General features: G+C 46.1%; 1 protein-coding gene across 1 annotated transcript in view; it reads left to right on the top strand.

Moving 5' to 3' along the window:
• ALMS1 (ALMS1 centrosome and basal body associated protein) overlaps window positions 1–19,482 on the top strand; it is a 66,940-nt gene that overhangs the window by 13,837 nt on the left and 33,621 nt on the right. The window contains exons 3-8 of the mRNA XM_061440956.1: window positions 2,419–2,614; window positions 8,842–8,959; window positions 10,194–12,390; window positions 14,763–14,922; window positions 15,874–17,256; window positions 18,104–18,234. Coding sequence (XP_061296940.1) covers window positions 2,419–2,614; window positions 8,842–8,959; window positions 10,194–12,390; window positions 14,763–14,922; window positions 15,874–17,256; window positions 18,104–18,234 — 4,185 coding nt within the window. The remainder of the gene's footprint in view (window positions 1–2,418; window positions 2,615–8,841; window positions 8,960–10,193; window positions 12,391–14,762; window positions 14,923–15,873; window positions 17,257–18,103; window positions 18,235–19,482) is intronic.

The raw sequence follows: 19,482 nt of genomic DNA, 5'->3' as shown, positions 1-19,482 counted from the left end.
TGGCAAGTCATCAATCCAGTTGTCAAAAAGCTTTGCAGCACTTGGATCACATCTGGAGCGAGAGCAGCAGCTCAGGGAGGGGATCCTGCCCCTCTGCTGTGCTCTGGGGAGACCCCCCCTGCAGTCCTGATCCAGCTCTGGGGCAGCAGCACAAGAGGGATGTGGAGCTGTTGGAGCAAGGCCAGAGGAGGCCATGGAGATGCTGCGAGGGCTGGAGCAGCTCTGCTCTGGAGCCAGGCTGAGAGAGCTGGGCTGGGGCAGCCTGGACAAGAGAAGGCTCCTGAAGGGGAGACCTGAGAACAGCTCCAGTGCCTGAAGGGGCTGCAGGAAAGCTGGAGAGGGGCTTGGGACAAGGGCCTGTAGGGACAGGCCAAGGGGAAATGGCTTTAAACTGACAGAGGAGATTCTGTAATCCATTCAGTTTTCATAGGATCACAGAATCCCTAGTAGTATAATGATTGTTTTTTATTATTTTTCTGTTTTCAGGCTATAAACCTAGAATATACACTAATATAAGCCTAGTGTAGTATTTTCATCACAACACTATCTTTGAGCTGGTTTCCATTTGTAATTTGCTGTAACCCTGGTTCTGCTACTGCCTCTTAAGTTGTCAGATCTGTCTACTTCAAAATAGAATCACAGAATGGTTTGGGTTGGAAAGGACCTTAAGATCATCCAGCTCCAGCCCCCAATTTGGATGTTAGCACAGAGCCATGCTCTAGTCTGTGTGAGATCTGACTCCTTTTAGACCTTAGTTTTGATGACGTGTTCAGTGTGTGATTAAGGAAGACTGTACTCACATCAGGGTACAGTCACAGAATCACAGAATCCACTAGATTGCAAAGACCTTTAAGATCATCAAGTCCAACTGTAGTCACACTTCTGTCTGCTGGATGTGCTGCCAAGTATTTGATTACTCTGAGAATTGCATAACATCGCTATTGTTTTGAAACAACTGAATTGATTAAAAACTTGTATTTCCAAATTGTTGTGGTTTAAGCCCAGTCAGCCATGCAGCTCATTCCCCCCTTTCCCCCCCACCCTGCTCCTGGAGGGATGGGGAGGAGAATCGAAAGGATGTGACTCCCATGGGTTGAGATAAGAACAGTCCAGTAACTAAGGTGTAACACAAATCACTACTGCTACCACCAATAATGATAAGGGAAATAAGGGAAGAGAATACAACCGCTCACCACCCACCGACCGATACCCAGCCCAACCAAGCAATGACCTAGCCCTTCTGGGTAACTGCCTCCAGTTCTACATCCTGGGCATGACGTGCTGTGGTATGGAATACCTCTTTGGTCAGTTTGGGTCAGGTGTCCTGTCTCTGCTTCCTCCCAGCTTCCCCTCTTCCCTGGCAGAGCCTTAGAGTCACTAATTCCTTGGTCAGACTAAACATTACTGAGCAGCAACTAAAAACATCAGTGTTATCAGCACTGTTCCCAGGCTGAAAGTCAAAACCACAGCGCTGCACCAGCTACTAAAAAGGAGAAGAATGACTGCTACTGCTGAACCCAGGAGACAAAATGATGAGAATAATCTTGTGCAAAACATTGTTCATATCAAGTTTCTAATGTGAAGAGTAACTTCTTGTAACTTAGTAATGCTTTAAAAGGTAGGAGAGCTTGCAGCTACTAAGTAATGATAGTGCTGTACTACTGGCATCTCACTGGGACACTTTCTTGCTTATATTAACATATAATTATAGATACTGATAATAATGGGTTGTTTTATTGATCTTCTCAATTCTCTGCACTGAAGGCTGGTCTGTGCCTCTTCTGTAATTAAAGTTTAGCTGGTTTAATTACTTCCCAGTGATCCCAATGCTAATTCTTTAATGAATAATGCGAACCAAAGATGCTCCTTTCCATTTGATCATGAACTGGAAGTCTTTAATTAAATATAGCAAACAATTGGCTTGGATTCTTGAGCATTGTTTGTGTGAACTCAGTATTCTGTAACTAGAAACTTAGAGACAAATCAAACTCTTCTGCCTGTTAATCCTCATTTGTACAGTGCAAACCATCTTTACCAGTTAGTGTCTGGAGCTGGATTGCCCCAGTATCCTGCTGAAGTGTTTGTCCTGGTCAGGATTGCTCTTTCTAAGTGTGAGACTTCATTCTGTTTTGGTACAATTCATCTGCAGTGGCAGGATCTCGAGCTGGAGTTTCAAAGTGATGGGAGGCTAGCGGTCAGATAGTGGCAACTCGGGCAGTAGTGTAGGACTGAGTCTGGACTTCAGCAGTTCATAGTGCATGATAATTATTTTGCATTAAAATCTGAGTATTTATATATGAAATAAAGTACAATTTAGAAGCAATAATTCCATTGTTTCACAACTTCATCCTCTGGAAATATGTCTTATAAAGCTTTCTTCATGCCTGAGCACTTCTGTTTTCTCCTACCTGCCCTTAGGGAATTGAGTCATGGTATCGGCTCCCTGCAGAAGTGGATGTCAGCCGATTGACTGCTGCCTCAGAGACCAAGCTTGGCCTGACTGGTGATAGAAACGACCTGACAGAGTTCCCTACCCTGGAGGAAGGAGTGTTGGCTTCAGCAGAAGCATCTAGAAGGCAGTCTCCTGGAGATGCAGCACATGGCTTACAACTGGGTATGGTCAAAGCTGCCTTGGTTTAACTGCTAAATGATTAGGATTTTACTTTTAAATCAGTCCCTAACCTGGATTGGACTTGTTTTAGTGAGAACTGGTGCTGACAAAACACATCCTGTGTAATTTGGCTCTGGGAAATCCCAGTCACAGCTACAGGTTGGGCAGAGGAGTGTTTCAGAGCAGCCTGAGGAGAAGGACTGGGGGTGCTGTGTGGTGGGAAGCTCCCCATGACCTGGCTTCAGTGTGCACTTGAGCCCAGAACCCCCTCTGTGTGCTGGGCTGCACCCCCAAGGGGAGTGAGCAGCAGCTCAGGGAGGGAATCCTGCCCCTCTGCTGTGCTCTGGGGAGACCCCACTTGCAGCACTGTGTGCAGTTCTGGTGTCCCCAACATAAGAAGGACATGGAGCTGTTGGAGCAAATGCAGAGGAGGCCATGAGGATGATCAGGGGCTGGGGCACCTCCTATATGGAGACAGGTTGAGAACATTGGGGCTGTTCAGCCTGGAGAAGAGAAGCTGTGTGGAGACCTCGGAGCAGCTTCCAGTGTCTTAAGGGGCCTACGAGGATGTAGAAGAGGGACTCTTCATCAGGGACTGTAGTGATAGGACAAGGGGTGATGGGTTTAAACTGAAACAGGGGAAGTTCAGGTTGGAGATAAGGAAGAAGCTCTTCCCTGTGAGGGTGCTGAGGCGCTGGCACAGGGTGCCCAGAGAAGCTGTGGCTGCCCCATCCCTGGCAGTGTTCAAGGCCAGGTTGGACACAGGGGCTTGGAGCAAGCTGCTCTAGTGGAAGGGGTCCCTGCCTGTGGCAGGGGATTGGAACTGGAGGAGCTTTAAGGTCTTTTCCAACCCAAACCAATAAAAATGCCTTAATATTTGTCAAGGTTTGCATTTTAAATGCAGCTGGAGTTAAAGAGAAAACAAAAGGCTTTTTAATATGATACAAAGATGTAAGAACTTTCTCTACTGCTGCTGTTTCATTTGCTGCTCTCTAGAGAGTGTGCCAATAGCTACGGGCTTTTTGTAGATGCGCTTAAAATTCCAGCTATGGGAGGCAAGGTGAGAGGGAAGGGAGAAACAGAAGCTATAATACTAATGTATTCCTTCTCCTCCTCAGAAAGTGTTTTGAATTTCATTTGGGGGGTGGAGGGGAGAGAATCATAATGACAGTTGTATCAGAATCGCTCCTGCTCCACTGTGGAACAGATTGACAAAGCCAGGAAGGTTTTGTTTTTGTTTTGCCTTCCTTTTTTATCTGCCACAAATGGCAGCTTGACTCTGGCATTCAGACTTGTCAGCAGGCTGGAAGATGAAGTAGCATGCCCAGCTTTGCTTGTGCAGGGAATTCAACTGTGAGGAAGCTTCTGACCTTCAGAGCGACAGCGGGAAGAGTCACTGTTTTGACACGAGATGCTTGAGGATTGTTGTACTGACGTCACTCGCTGCTTTAAGCACCCAGCACCTGCTTCTCTGCCTGCAAAACCTGGGTTGTGTCTGAGCAAAATGAGCCCCTAAATCATAGAAAGCATCCAGAATATGATAGCCCTGATCTTTCTGCCTCCTGAATAAAAGAAGTTATGGGAAACATGAGTTTGTGTGCTGTAAGATTCAAAAAAGCCAGAGGATGCAGAGCACATGATATGGCTGGAGTTATATTTTAGAATGATAAATCCCAGGCTGGTTTGTGCTGGAAGGGGCCTTAAAACTCATCCAATTCCAAGCCCCTGCCACTAGCAGGGACCCCTTCCACTAGAGCAGCTTGCTCCAAGCCCCTGTGTCCAACCTGGCCTTGAACACTGCCAGGGATGGGGCAGCCACATCTTCTCTGGGCACCCTGTGCCAGCGCCTCAGCACCCTCACAGGGAAGAGCTTTGTGCAAGAGCTCATCTCAGTCTCCCCTCTGGCAGGTTCAAGCCTGTTCATCCCCTTGGCCTGTCCCTACATCCCTTGTCCCAAGCCCCTCTCCAGGTTTCCTGCAGCCCCTTTAGGCACTGGAGCTGTTCTAAGGTCTCCTCAGGGCTTCTTCATCCATTCTCCCCCAGCCTGTGTTTGTGCAGGGGATTGCCCTGACCCAGGGGGAGGACCTTACTGTTGGCCTTGTTGAACTCCAGAAGGTTCACATGGTCGCACCTCTCTAGCCTGTCTAGGTCCCTCTGGAATTTTCTATATACAAAAATGTGTATGTTATCTCTTTTAAATATATATACATTTGTTTTTCTAGTCCCTGTTAAATGCTATCTATTGAATTCCATAAGGATGCTTTTTCAGGTCATTGCAGCAGAAGCAAGCTGGAAGAGAGGGTTTCCACTGAGGATGTGTCAGCAGTGAACCTTGACTATTCTCTTCCCTCCTTTTTTTTTTCTGTTCCCTTTTTTCCCCTCACTCTTCTTACCTGGCCTTGTCACTCGTCTGCTGCTTCAAGGCAATGATTACACCCACAGTTCTCCAACTGGAAACCTCTGGGGAAGGCAGGGAACTGTCAGCCTGAGGCAGATTTGCATGGCAAAGCCAGAATGTTCTTTGGAGAAGCCAGGGGAGCAACCCTGCCTGAAGTGGAGGTTTGTCTCAGTCTATCTAATGAGCTAAAATCTGCTACTGCAAGGAAGAGCCTGGCTTTCCCTTGTCCTGCAGACATGCTCCTGCTGCATCCCCTCTGCTAAACCCACTGTGTGAATCAGTGCGACCAGATCAGCTTGCTGTTTATAGAATCCCAAAACTGGTTTGGGTTGGAAAGGACCTGAAGATCATCATTCAGTTCCAACCCCCTGCCATAGGCGGGGACACCTTCTACTATGCTGTGATTCCAGGTGAGCCAGAGTGCCCTATGTGAATGGTCTGTGCAGTGAGGTTGGCAAATATCAGCCTCATCCAGGTGTTTTCCCTGTAAGACCTCAGGGATTTCTGAAGTTTCCCATAGGAAGAGCCAATAGCATCCTTGAAGGGCCTCCCTAAATGCAGTGAGGATTTCCTGTTTATAATCCTACTTAAGGAATCATTTTTCATCTGGTTCAGTGCTGGGTTGACTTTTTTAACACAAATGCTGAGTGGTACTTATATGTTTGTTGATATATCTTTAAACCATTGATTTATCAGCCAAATGGTGTGACTTCCATTGTGTGTGTATATAAATGTGTGTATGCACATTTATTACATCAATATATGTGTAGATCCATTAAATTCTTTAGCAAGATGTATTCTGGATAGCATTTGACAGCTTGGTTTCAATTACATGTAGTTCCCTCCCTCAGTCTATTTTGTTTCTTCATTTACAAAGGCAGCACCCCCAGAATTACTGTGTGGAAAAGCTTTTCCTTTAATCACTCCTGATTTTAGTGTAGCTTTAAAGCACGTTCTCATTCAGAGGGAAGAAGTTAAGCTGAAAATGAGGAAGGCTGATTTTTCCCTTTCTATTACATGAATACAAGTGAGATGCTGGTTCTGCAAACGCAAAGTATAGCATGATGTGAGATGAAAAGTCTGATTTGGTAACAGCCATTGCTGTTGCCTTTGTTCACTAATACCATTTGAACTGTAAAACCACATTTGGGAGGGAAATAAAGTCCATCTACCACAGTTAGGATAGTTTAGGTCCAGCTTGCTTAATGCTTCTTAAAATACATGTTCGTGCATCTCTAATGCGATTCTCTATCCAAGATTGATCTCCTTGGTATTTTCAAGTGAAACAACAAAGAATTGTCTGAGTAAATGCACACTGAACAGAATAAATGCATTGGAAATTGTCTGCTCCCAGTGAGTAGCTGCGAGTAAGGAATCTAACATGCAACTTTGGTCTGGTTCTAGGTATCAGCCACTGGAAACAACCTCCTTTGGGTCCTGCGAAGTACACATGAAATAACACTTGGATATAGCAGTGAATTAGATCAGTCTCTTCTTCCCTGATTTTAAATCATGAGTTAAATTATGACTGAAATCGCAGAAGTACCTAAGTCTCGTGCATTAGATCCAATCTTGGTTGTACTCCATAGTATAACAGAGCCCTGAGGTGCTGTCATGTTATGAGACATCTCTGACCTTGTTCCTTATTTTCTTGGCTCCCTCTATGCTGATGCTGCCATTTTCTCTCCTTTGTTTACACTTCCATGTATGTTACAGTCATTTATTCATCCAGCTTTACACAGACGCTTATCAGTCTGAATGGCTCCTCTTATCAGGGAGTAGCTGTTTGTACCTATTTCTTTAGACATATATCACTTCCTTTTCTGTAACCTTCCAAAAAAGCAGGTGGCTTTTGTTACTTTTCCCTCCTGTTTGGTATTGCAAATCCAGCCTGGTTTGTGTTGGAAGGGACCTTAAAGCTCCTCCAGTTCCAAACCCTGCCACGGGCAGGGACCCCTTCCACTAGAGCAGCTTGCTCCTAAGCCCCTGGGTCCAACCTTGAACACTACCAGGGATGGGGCAGCCACAGCTTCTCTGGGCACCCTGTGCCAGTGCCTCAGCACCCTCCCAGGGAAGAGCTTCTGCCTAAGAGCTCATCTCAGTCTCCCCTCTGGCAGGTTAAAGCCATTCCCCTTGGCCTGTCCCTACATCCCTTGTCCCAAGCCCCTCTCCAGCTTTCCTGCAGCCCCTTCAGGCACTGGAGCTGCTCTCAGGTCTCCCCTTCAGGAGCCTTCTCTTGTCCAGGCTGCCCCAGCCCAGCTCTCTCAGCCTGGCTCCAGAGCAGAGCTGCTCCAGCCCTCGCAGCATCTCCATGGCCTCCTGTGGCCTCGCTCCAACAGCTCCACGTCCCTCTTGTGCTGCTGCCCCAGAGCTGGATCAGGACTGCAGGGGGGGTCTCCCCAGAGCGCAGCAGAGGGGCAGGATCCCATCCTTCAGCTGCTGCTCATGCTCTGGGGGTGCAGCCCAGCACACGGGGGGGTTCTGGGCTGGTTAAGATGGAAGTACAGTGCAGTGGTGGCTGGTGCAGGGCATTTATTTGGTAAACTGGGGGGAGAGTTTGCCTTTAAAGAGGTGCTGGATAAACGAAGACTCCTCACTTCAGTTGCTGTAGCATGTTTGTGCCATCTGTACTACAGATGCTTCCTCTAGGATGCGTTAAGTTGACCATGTGGTGGAGACAGCTGCTAGGGTAGAAGGGGATCTCTGAAACTCTAGCAGTCCTACTATTACTCCTCTAGCTGCCGCTGAAGTGGGAGTAGGGGACATCCACATTTTGAGCCAGCTTTGCTGTGTGATGTAGGATTATTCCTATCTATATAATTATTCTCTCACAACATAGTGATCTAAAGTCATTATGAAAATGTTCGTTGGAGATATTAAATTAAAAGTGAATCAGATATGTTGTCTTATGGTTGGGTACCGCTCATCAGGTGATGTAATAGAGGCTGTAGAAGGCCTCAGGATAAAGCTGATGTGATGTAAACTTGATTTATTATATGTAATAGTCTTATCTGATGTGATTATGGCTCTGTAAGTGATGCAGAGTATGGCTGGCCTGAGATGCTCGAAATCTAATGAATGGAGATTCTGATTCTCAGAGTCATGTTCTTGACCACAAATAACTTGTTTTGCTTTAAAAAAAAAGCTTAATTAATAAAGTATTGGAGGTAAGTGTCTTCTGTATCCATCAAATGTGCATGTAGGCATTTACAGTGATCAGATCCCAGTTTATAGATGGTTTTGTTCTTGTGGTATAAAACCCTTTGTAAACAGTGAACTGAAAGTGCCAGCTCTCTCCAGGAACAAGGGAATATGATAGAAACTAAGATTTATTGCTGGTGTGGTACTATTGTAATGGTGATGACTGGGTTTTACTACTTACATCTTGAAACCCTAAAGAAAAAACCTTATGCAGCTTTTGCTGTAATCAGAATCTGTGGAAAAATGGAGACTGGAAAAGGCATTACTGGGCATTCTTGGTTTTTAAAGCACTGAATGGGGTAGAAGCCCTGTGGATGTGCAGTTTGCATGGAATTTCCCCTGGGAGTGAGTGGAGAAGGACAGGGATGTGCCCAAGGAGAAGTTTAAGGTTAAGAGAGTGAGTTGGAGATGCCAGTTTGAGACTAACAGAAAGGAACCTGAATTTGGTAAGAAAGCTGGATTTCATCTAGGAGGGAACATGCCTCAGCAGGGGATTTAAGTGATGGGATTACATCATTTTCACTGCAGTTGGCACGGGTTTGGGTTTTGAAGGCTGGATTAGTTGGCAGAGCAGTTTAAAGAGGGATTGCCTGGCAAGCTTTTATTGCTGTGCTCTTCTTGTTTTGACCAGATACTCCGGGCACTCAGTTCTCTCCCTGTCTTCCACGGCTGACATATTTAACACAAGGCCAAAGATGCTCAGGTGTGACGCTTCTCCAGCAATCAGAAATGGATTTTATTCCCTTAAGGTAGGATAAAGCTACCTGGAGTCATGCTAAACACAAACCTTATTCCCTCAGTGGCCATAAAGTTTCCTACACTTGATAAATAATGACAGTTTTATGGTTACCCAAATAAGACAAATGTGGCTTACCCTTTGTGTAGAGAGGAGGCATTGTCAGACTTCAACTCATCATCTTTTGCCTTCAAGAGAGTTTGAACAAGGGAAAACCTGAACTTGTCATCCTAAAGCACCTGATGAACACGGGAGAATGAGGAACTCCACCCTCAAAGGCATCTCTTTAGACTCTGGTATAAACTTCATCGCCTCTTGCACACAAAAATCAGATACAACTTGTATTTACAACTGTAAATATATGCAATAATATTGTGGTTTCTATATACCAGAGTAATTGGTGTGATGTGTAATTGAAAATACGTCTTTTTGTATAAAATATGAATGCATAAAGAAATAACACTATCACTAAAAGTCTTTATCCAAACCTTCACTTCAGGGTGTGACAAATGATTCCTTTTGTGCAAGAAATCCTCTGCTTTTATTAAAAAGAGGAAGAAAGGAATATATCTATATAAACACACAGATTTCCAGTGTCATTGATGTTTAGGCTTCCTTCTATTTTACTTTGGGCTGTGACAGGAGGCTGGTTTGATTCCTAAAGTCATACACTGTGACTTCACTTTGTGCATCAAAACTTGGTTCCACCAGAACTGAAGATCTACTTGCATGGAGAAATACCAGTTTGTGTTTGATGTTCCTTTTCATATAAAATAACCATTAATTCAAAATCCACCATAGAAATAGTAGAAGTCTGTGTGCATCCAAGGCCTGGCTTGTTTTATATCCTTCAAAGAAATAATTGATACAATGAAACTGAAGGAGGTGATTTATATTAAAGAGAAATTACACATAACCTTCTATCTGTGTGAGGAACTCCTGTGTTTTATATAACTGATAAACATCCTGTTAAACTTCAGTCCTCAATGGGTTGAAAGTATTAACGTACTAAGTAGAAACTAATGTTATTTTCAAACCTTTGTTTCATATGGCAGCAGAGCTTCTGGATATTGTTTGGACTCTCTTTATGTTCCTTCCCATTTCAGCCTGTTGAGGAGATGTGTTTCTGTGTGTGTTGCTAAAGCCCAGTTATTCCAGTGACTTTTGCCTTGTATTAAAACAGAGAATGTGGATGTTGAAGTGAAAAATATAATCAGAAATTCACTTGCTTTCCTTGCCTCTTGCAGAGGAGTCCCTGATGTTTCTGGTGTGTCTGAGGAGCATTTAAAGCCGTCCTACATCCGTGAAACTCAGTCACTGATGGACACAGAATCCCCCTCCAATGCACCCAGTGACTGCTTTCCTCTATCACAGCATCCTCTTCCACTTGAACACATGGAGCCTCATGATGCCAGTCTTGGTGGTGGTTTGGCTCAGGAAACCTCTTCTTCTGGACAAGCACCTGTGAGCAAGGAGGCAGATGAAGACTTTAAACCTGGTACTCACGAGGAGGCACTGATCCCCCAAACAAGTGCCAGTTTAGCAAACTCCACTTCAAAGGTGATGCCAACAGAGGCAAATAGACTGCACCAAATGGCAGCTTCTCTTGCAGAGCAGATCTGTAGTATCGCTGTAAAAGATGAACATTTCTCCCATGACAGCAGTGTAGCAGCTATTGGTTCTGAGCTTGCAGAGAAAGAAAAAGGGTTACTGAGGAATAATGAGTTCTCATCTTCAGAAAGCTCCTCTTGTAAAACAGCACTGACAAAGGACTCGGAAAAGAATGAGAGAGAGATGCAAAAGGAAGAGGTAAAAAGGGCTGAGAGTGAGTCAGAAGGGTGCATGAGGCAGCTGCACAAAGAGGAGAAGGTTCCTGAGCTGAATTTATCTGATAATGTGAGGAAAGACAGTTGTAAAAATTCAGATGCTCAACATGTTTGTTCTGCAAAGGCTTCTGAAGCAGGCAAAGAAATGTCAAAGGAAAATGGAATGGATTTAAATGGCTCTGAAAGCTTGAAGTTAGTGGCTGTTACTGAGGAGCTCCAGGGAGCTTTCCTAGATCATCAGCAGAAGCAGCCATCTCCTGCAGTGAGGTTTGAGAAAGAGGAGTTTATCCCTGCTGTGACAAACACCAGTGATTGTGCACCTAAACAACTGGTTGTGACTGACACGGGAGCTCCTTCCCCACTCAGTGAGGATGCCTCAGTGGAAGCAGAACCTGGAGGAAGCAGGAGTGCATTAACTATCTCAGACTTCTCCATAGAAAGGGGCCATAAAGTAACAGGCATTTCCCCTTCCTTTAACCTTGTGAGTGATGGCTCATTCTCTGTCCACCTTCCTCATCCAAGCTATCAATCTACTCCAGGGATACTTCTGAAGAAAAAAATGAAGGCAGAACTTGGTGCCCTTATGGTCAAATCAGATATTCAGGCGTCTTCCTGCTTAAATGAAGAAACTTCAGAGAACTCCTCTGCTGTCACACCTGCATCTGATGAGAAGCAACAGTCCCTCCAGTGTGCTCAGAAAGCAAGCAGTGAACATTTGGAGTCCTTAAAACTGACACGTCCCCACACTGGAAGGATTCAGGCTCTCCCACCACTTAGTTTCATGGAGAAGGTAGGGGCTTGGAACATGAGCCAGCCAGAGGAAGCATCTGGTGTGGTGACTTCATGTGAAGTTTCTCCAGGTGGAATTTCTCCCAGGAGAGCCTTCAGTGCCATTGCCAGTTCTTCAAACAAGATGTTATCAATGCAACGAAGTGATGGAGACCCCAAAGATGATGTTGCTGCTTCCTCCAGAGTGACAGGTTCCTTGGAAAGTTTGCATTTCCACACTAAAAACCTACTCCTTGCTTACCCTCTCACCAGGTCTCAGTCTGACAGCACAGTAAATGTTTCCAGTAGGAATGCATCCTTGGTTGAAGTTCCCCTTCCAGCAGACTCAACAGAGGCAGTGCAGCCTCTAGAAGACAAAAGTAATGTTTCAGGAGTGTCTGAAAACAGTTTAGGGAGCTCCATGATCCAAAAGATTACAGCTGCCATGGTTGCTGGATCTAGCAGTAAAGATGCACAAGATAACAGTACAGGACAAAGCTCAGAGCCGGATGTTCTTGTTTCCAGTGAAGGAGTTGCTCAGCTCCTTAGAGACGATGGTAACTCTTCAGCTGATGACCAGAAGAACTGTGATGCTCTGGAAAATCAGTCTCACAACTTCAGTATTCCTGCTGGCCATGTCAGTGTGGACAATCTGGGTGATACTTCTCCTGATAGCTTGAATCTTCCCATTAGTTCTGGGGAAGGTAGACCCAGGGGTTTGGGCTCTGCAAGGAGCTCTTCAGGGGTTTCCAGGCACTTCTTCACCAGTGCAGAAAATAACTTCATCCCTGTTGGAGCAACTTTGGAAACTCCTGAGGAAGAAGAGCTTAATATTGAGGAAAGGATCCCAGTAAGTTGGTTCCTAAGAGAGAATTGTAACTCTTCTTTGCCTTTTGATTGTGAAGAGATCAGCGTGCACTTGGCTGTCATAGAGTAGGACGTAAGTGTAGAGGTATCACAGGAACGAGACACAAGCATGCTTATATATAGTTTCTGATACTCATCAGGTTAGGAACTTGTCATGCCATAGTTCATAGACCCATGGTTTGTGTTGGAAGGGACCTTAAAGCTCATCCAATTCCAACCCCCTGCCATGGACTGGGACACCTTCCACTAGAGCAGGTTGCTCCAAGCCCTATCCAACCTGGCATAACGCAGGAAAAATGTAAAGATTGGTGGTGGATGGTGATGGAACTCGAAGGACAGGACATGATGATCAAAAGTGCAATGTTTTTGATGAAACTCATACAGGAATTGGTTATGACTCTTTTAGCAGAGCACTGATAAGCAATTTCTGGTCTTCCAGAGTCTTTCCAAAGATCCAGGTTATAATTATCCAGCCATGAGGTTGAGGCTCAACTGCTGACTAAGGAAACACTGGGCTGCAGAAGAGCTGAACTTCACCCACCCACAATCTGCAGTAATAGAAAACCCACCACAGGATCCTGGCAAATCAAACTGCCTTTTTCTTCTATAAATACTCCCTTTGCATGTTCACTTTGTTCCTGTATCCAAGGCGTAAATTCCTGATCCTTTATATATTGCTCATAAAGGCTTTTGGAAGCCTCTGAATCCATTTCCTCCTTTAAATCTCACTTAATGAAGATTCCTTCCCTTCTTTTCCCATTTCAGGCTTGTTGCTGGGATTGGAGGGCAGGTTCTGGGAGCCATGTGAGCTGTGCTAACGGGTGCTGAGTGTTAGGGGAAAATGAGATGCAGATTTATGTTAATGATAAACATGTAATTATCTTCTGAGTAAGTGGCTGTTCCTCTCACAAGATGACTCCTGTAATGATGAGGGTTTGGAGCTGGGGTTTAGAGCACTCTTCACTTGGTTGTCTGGGCAAATACGTGGTGAAACAAATATAAATATTGTAGGGAGGATGTTGTAAGTGACATGGGTGAGATGTAAAGGTTGTCTGTTACCTTCTTTTATGACGATAATCAGGCTGTTCTCCAGCACTGGGTCTGAGGAATTCTGCTCTTAGAAATCACTGACCAGGTAAAGGAGATTGGGTCAACTGTATGGCTGTTATGTGTAGGGTGTTTTAAATAGTAAGAAATGAGACTCCTGCAGCACTGTGTGCAATTCTGGTGTCCCCAAAATAAAAAGGATATGGAACTGGTGGAGCAAGTCCAGAGGAGGCCATGAGGATGCTCAGGGGCTGGAGCACCTCCTGTATGGAGACAGCCTGGGAACACTGGAGCAGTTCAGCCTGTAGAAGAGAAGCTGTGTGGAGACCTCGGAGCAGCTTCCAGTGTCTGAAGTGGGGCTATAGGGATGGTGGGGAGGGACTCTTCATTAGGGACAGGACAAGGGGTGATGGGTTCAAACTGAAACGGGGGGAGTTCAGGTTAGATCTTAGGCAGAAGCTCTTCCCTGGGAGGGTGCTGAGGCGCTGTCACAGGGTGCCCAGAGAAGCTGTGGCTGCCCCATCCCTGGCAGTGTTCAAGGCCAGGTTGGACACAGGGGCTTGGAGCAAGCTGCTCTTGTGGAAGGGGTCCCTGCCTGTGGCAGGGGTCCCTGCCTGTGGCAGGGGTTGGAGCTGGAGGAGCTTTAAGGTCCCTTCCAACCCAAACCAGGTTGGGATTCTATAATGTTTTCTGTGCAACCGTTATTTGGGAGGAAGAAGGTTTTTAAACCAAACGTTTGTGTTCTCCTTCCAGCTGATAAATGGCATTTTAAAGAGGTGAGGCTGAAGTTTATCAGCCTCCTCTGAAGTATCAGATCTCTCGCTTACGCAGTGTATGGAGCACATGAGTAAAGACTACAAGCAGTTGGCTGTTGTCACAAGAACAGGATATGTGACCTCTTTGCCAACCTTTTCCATCCTTTCTGGTTCCTGTGGGAAGGGCTGGGCACTGGTTTGGTGGCATCAGGCTGCTGCCAGTGTCCATCTTTGGCATGTGCTGAAGGAAAGGTCAGGAAAGGCCCAGGAAAGAACTGCTGGTGAGTGCAAGCACAAGCTGTCCCCATCAGAGTAGTTCTTACAACTTGGGCTGAATTGCTTCCAGACAGAACTGCATGAGGAATAGGTACAGGATACATCAGTTGTCTGCTGGGCTGCACATGGCCTGTGAGGTGTCTGCTAGGTAGACTTAGTCATATTAGGTAGAAAACAGGCAAGTTGTTTGCATTTATGATGATGCAGAAAATAGGCACCTTCAGAATCTGATTTTCTGTAAGAGTGCCATTATCTTACTTATTTCTTCTTTTGCCAGCTATATCTTCAGAACCTTGGCATTGATCAGTCACCTGGAACCATACTGAGGCCATTTGTGCCCCGAGGGCCCATCAGGGAAGTTGAATTTTCCCCTTCAGAGCTTAGAACACTGAAGGACTCCACTGACACACTGGCATGGTCAGCTCCACAGCCACAAGGTATGGGGAAGGAGGGACTTTGTGTTGTGCAAGGCTTTGAGAGCACAGGACTTCAGGCTCACCTGTGTCAGGTGTGTTTCTTCTCGTGTGATGCTCTCTTTCATTTGCACAAGTTGAGCTTCTCCCATCTTGCATGTGAAGTAGTTGACACTGGAAAAAGGAAGCATTAAAACCATGGAAAACGTACCTGCTCTCTAAGGACTCAAGGCTATGTGGCATCTTCCAGCAGTGCAGTGACATTTCATCACGTTTTATCTTTATTTCTCTTTTATAAGAGCTCTTAAGAAGGAAATGATTTCTCTCCAGCCCTCCCAGCATCTCCATGGCCTCCTCTGGCCTCGCTCCAACAGCTCCACGTCCCTCTTGTGCTGCTGCCCCAGAGCTGGATCAGGACTGCAGGGGGATCTCCCCAGAGCACAGCAGAGGGGCAGGATCCCCTCCCTGAGCTGCTGCTCACACTTTGGGGGTGCAGCCCAGCACACGGAGGGGCTCTGGGCTCAAGTGCTCACTGAAGCTGGGTCGTGGGGAGCTCACTAACCAGTAATGGGAAGGAAGCTTGTCCATAGCATGTCCTTTGCCTGTTTTCAGAAGGATATATTGGAAATGCTGCTTTTTTAAATACAAATGCTCATTTGGACATTCAGGCACCACTATGTCATGTACCTAAGAGCATGTATTTAAAATTCAGTCTAAAGATTTATTTAAAAGCAGTTTATTCAAGTCAGGTTCTGTAGTTTCCTTGGTATTTATCCCAGGTGGTTTGAGAGATTTTCAGTGGCTAGTTCTCATGGAAGTCTTAGTTCATGTCTCATTCCAAAACCAATTTCTCAAGTGTTTTCTGATATGTGGATTCTTCCCTCCCTTTACCATCCCTCCAGTACAAGAAAAAGTCTTTCCTGATGCAGCTGTTTCTGGAGCCCCAACCTTACTGACTCTTCTGTTTGTCTGTAGGTAAATTGCTGTCAGCAGCTGAAATCACTCAGACAAGTTTCAGCTTCGGCACACCTGCTCTCAGTGTGTCTGTACCAATGCATCCAGAGGTTGGCTTTGATGCTCTGTCACCCCATGAACTCTCTCCCTGCTTTTCAGGGTCTCTTGGAGACAACCCAGTGAGTCAGTGCACTGGTTCATGCCATCATCTGGAGACTACAGCTCCCGAGGCAGAGTCTTCAGCTGTCTCCAAAGCAGCGGAAGCAAAGCAGGAGCTGCAGAGTGTTTCACCTCACTGCCATGCTGACAGGGAGAGTCCCAGCCTTGCTGCCAAGAGCGTTCAGGATCTGCTAGCTAAAAATGAGTCCAAAGATGCATACAGCAGCCCGCAGAGATGGGCTGCCGGTGCTTTGGCTGCAGTTAAAGGCGAAGTGGAAGTTGACAGAGGATCACAAACATCAAGTGTAGGTAATAAGAGAAATAAGGATCAAGAAAGTTGTCATTTGATGGGATCTGCTGCATTTCAAGAAATACAGAAGCTTTTGGCAGAGGCAGAGGATATAGCTGGCAGGTGGAGTGAGCCTGTCTTCTCCATTGCCTCTTGTAGAGAAACTGGTGAGTCTTCCCCAGTGCTCAATAGAAAGGAGGTTGGCTCTGAAGATTCTAGGGTAGGGAAAGACAGAATCCCTGAGTTCCACAAGATACTGTCTCAGGATGAGGCTATGACCCAAAGAAGTAGTCAAGAAGAGGGGTTGGTAATAAACCCTCTGCATTATAACACATGCAGTTTAAGATGGGAAAACTCTTTTGATGTCAGTTTGCACAGTAGTGAAGGGGTGATGAAGGAAATGACCACAATGCTTAAGACTGGAAAATCTGTAGGAAGATCTGAGCCAGAAGGCTGTAGCAGTGTAACTACAGACAGAAACCAGCCTGGGTTTGTGGGTCTTGCACAAAGCAGTGGAAGCAGTGAAGACAGCACTGGAACAACTTCAGAATCAGGGAATCCTTCTTCCTCAGAGCCCCAGGGCAGTGTCACTGATGCCCCAGGAGGATTCCAGAGCACCTTGTCTAATGCTGGTGTAGCTGGAAGCAAGGCAGGAGGCACACGAGGGAGTGAGGACAGCAGCAGTGGAGATTCACTAGCTGCCCGTGTCAGAAACCTCCTGATGAGGAATCCTCCTTCCTCGGAGCCTTTAGGCAGCACCACCAGTGTCCCAGGAGGCTTCCAGAGCACGTTGTCCAGTGCTGGTACATCTGGAAGGAAGACAGGAGGCATGAGGGAGAGTGCCAGCAGCAGCAGTGGAGATTCCCTAGCCGCCCATGTCAAAAACCTCCTGAGGAATGGATCACCTCTGACACAAGTTGTGACGAGCGCAGATGAAGAGGAGAGGAAAGCACGAGGTAATGGAACGTCTCAGTTGTGTTTTATCAAGTGTTATGTTAGAATGGCATGTGTTTAGTTAGGTGCATGTGGAAGGGATGGCTTTAAAGTGGTTGCCCAGAGAATCTGTGGCTGCCCCATCCCTGTTCAAGTGTTCAAGGCCAGGTTGGACACAGGGGCTTGGAGCAAGCTGCTCTAGTGGAAGGGGTCCCTGCCCGTGGCAGGGGTTGGAGCTGGATGACCTTTTAAGGTCCCTTCCAACCCAAGTCACTCTGTGAGACTGACTTTGAAGTGAAGGGCTATGGATGTAAGACAACCTGAACCTGTTCCCCTGATTTTAGAGGTACTTATATTACTTTATTATAATACTTTATATTACTTATGTATCATTTATTAATGATAAATGTAAAGGGACAGGGCTTAAATGATTAATGTTTTATAGTCATCTTGTGTAGTATGGTGAAACTGGGGTAGAAGTGAACTTCTCCAGTTTGAATGCCTTCTTTTGCCTGACATTGGTGCAAAAGTATTTTGTCCACGTAGGTATCATCCATGTGCTATGTTACGGATTTGGGAAGGGACTGTGTGATAGAGTGGTGACTGGAGTCTGGCACTGTAAAGAGGATGGAACCAGGTGATGGGTCCTGGATCCATCTTTCCAAAGAAATATTCAACAGACTCATTTAAAATTGTATCCCTGGTCAGTCCATGAGCTCTGGTCTCTGGTATTTGAGTGGTTTTTGTTCCCTCAGTCATGCTAGCAACAAACACATAGCAAAGTTTGGATTTTAAGGTATAGAACTGTTACCATACGTGATGTGACAGAATGGAAAGGGAACTGCTTTCTGTTTCCTGTTCTTTGTGTAGCCTGGGTGAAGCTAAAACTGGCCAGTCGATCTCAGGAGTCCGTGTCAGACCTGAACCAAGAGGACCAGCAAAGGATCCAGGAAATAAAGGCAGAGCTGCTTCGGAGTGCCAGGAAATCTGCACGTGCCAAGGTACAAGCCAGCTGCTCTGGGGAAAACAGTTGGAGTGGGGGATAAATGCTGCTGTCTTGATGTGATCTTAAAATGATGAGTTATATTCCTGCAGTACTTTGGAGGATTGGTGTCTACGGAGGGAGGGGGGGGATGCGAACACTGAGAGCTCTGGTTAGTGGAGCTGCTTGTTTTGGCTTAGCCAGTTCCTATGTATGTTTTAGGACCAGCCATGGCACATGTTTTCCCCCAGCTGATAGTTGGGTATCTTGGGTGAGTGGCGTGGTTTGAGGTGTTGGAGGGTGCCACACAACTAAGGTGCTCTGAAAGAAGATGTGAAGGCCAGAGATGTGATCAGGGATGGAGCGAGGCCAGAGGAGGCCATGGAGATGCTGCGAGGGCTGGAGCAGCTCTGCTCTGGAGCCAGGCTGAGAGAGCTGGGCTGGGGCAGCCTGGACAAGAGAAGGCTCCTGAAGGGGAGACCTGAGAGCAGCTCCAGTGCCTGAAGGGGCTGCAGGAAAGCTGGAGAGGGGCTTGGGACAAGGGATGTAGGGACAGGCCAAGGGGAATGGCTTGAACCTGCCAGAGGGGAGACTGAGATGAGCTCTTAGGCAGAAGCTCTTCCCTGTGAGGGTGCTGAGGCGCTGGCACAGGGTGCCCAGAGAAGCTGTGGCTGCCCCATCCCTGGCAGTGTTCAAGGCCAGGTTGGACACAGGGGCTTGGAGCAAGCTGCTCTAGTGGAAGGGGTCCCTGCCTGTGGCAGGGGTTGGAACTGGATGATCTTTAAGGTCCCTTCCAACCCAAACCTGTCTGGGATGCTTTGATGTGACGGGACCATTGCTGTTACTGAGGTTAGAAGGTGCACACAGCCCATTGTTCTTAGCAAGTCCACATCCTTCCTTTTGAAATGAAGAACAGTGTTAAGAGCAGTCTGTGTTTGTGTTCATAGTTTCTTGGGCATGGACTGTCTTGGTCATAGAGACATCAGCTTCCAAAAACCATCGGAGCAAACTGCTCAGTTATTCACAATTTGATGTAATATTTGAATGGGAAGCAGGAAAAAACCCATATTTCAACAGTTCTGTTTAGTTTCAGAAATTCAGACAAACAGGAAACCAAATCACAAATGCATTTTTGCTTCTATCTCCTTGTCAAAAGCTAGAGGCCTGAAGCTGTTTTTCCTCCCAGCTTTTGTTAGATCACAGCTTTGTCCCCAGTATTAACCTATGACTGATGAACCAAACGTTTTACCTTCATGTGATTGTATCA

Source organism: Pezoporus flaviventris, unplaced genomic scaffold (assembly GCF_033815535.1).
Source record: "Pezoporus flaviventris isolate CSIRO_AGI_PZ_B2104156 unplaced genomic scaffold, CSIRO_AGI_Pfla_v1 ptg000188l, whole genome shotgun sequence".
NCBI lineage: Eukaryota > Metazoa > Chordata > Aves > Psittaciformes > Psittacidae > Pezoporus > Pezoporus flaviventris.
Note: the sequence above shows the minus strand (reverse complement) of the source record. Positions and strands in the feature narration are given on the sequence as shown.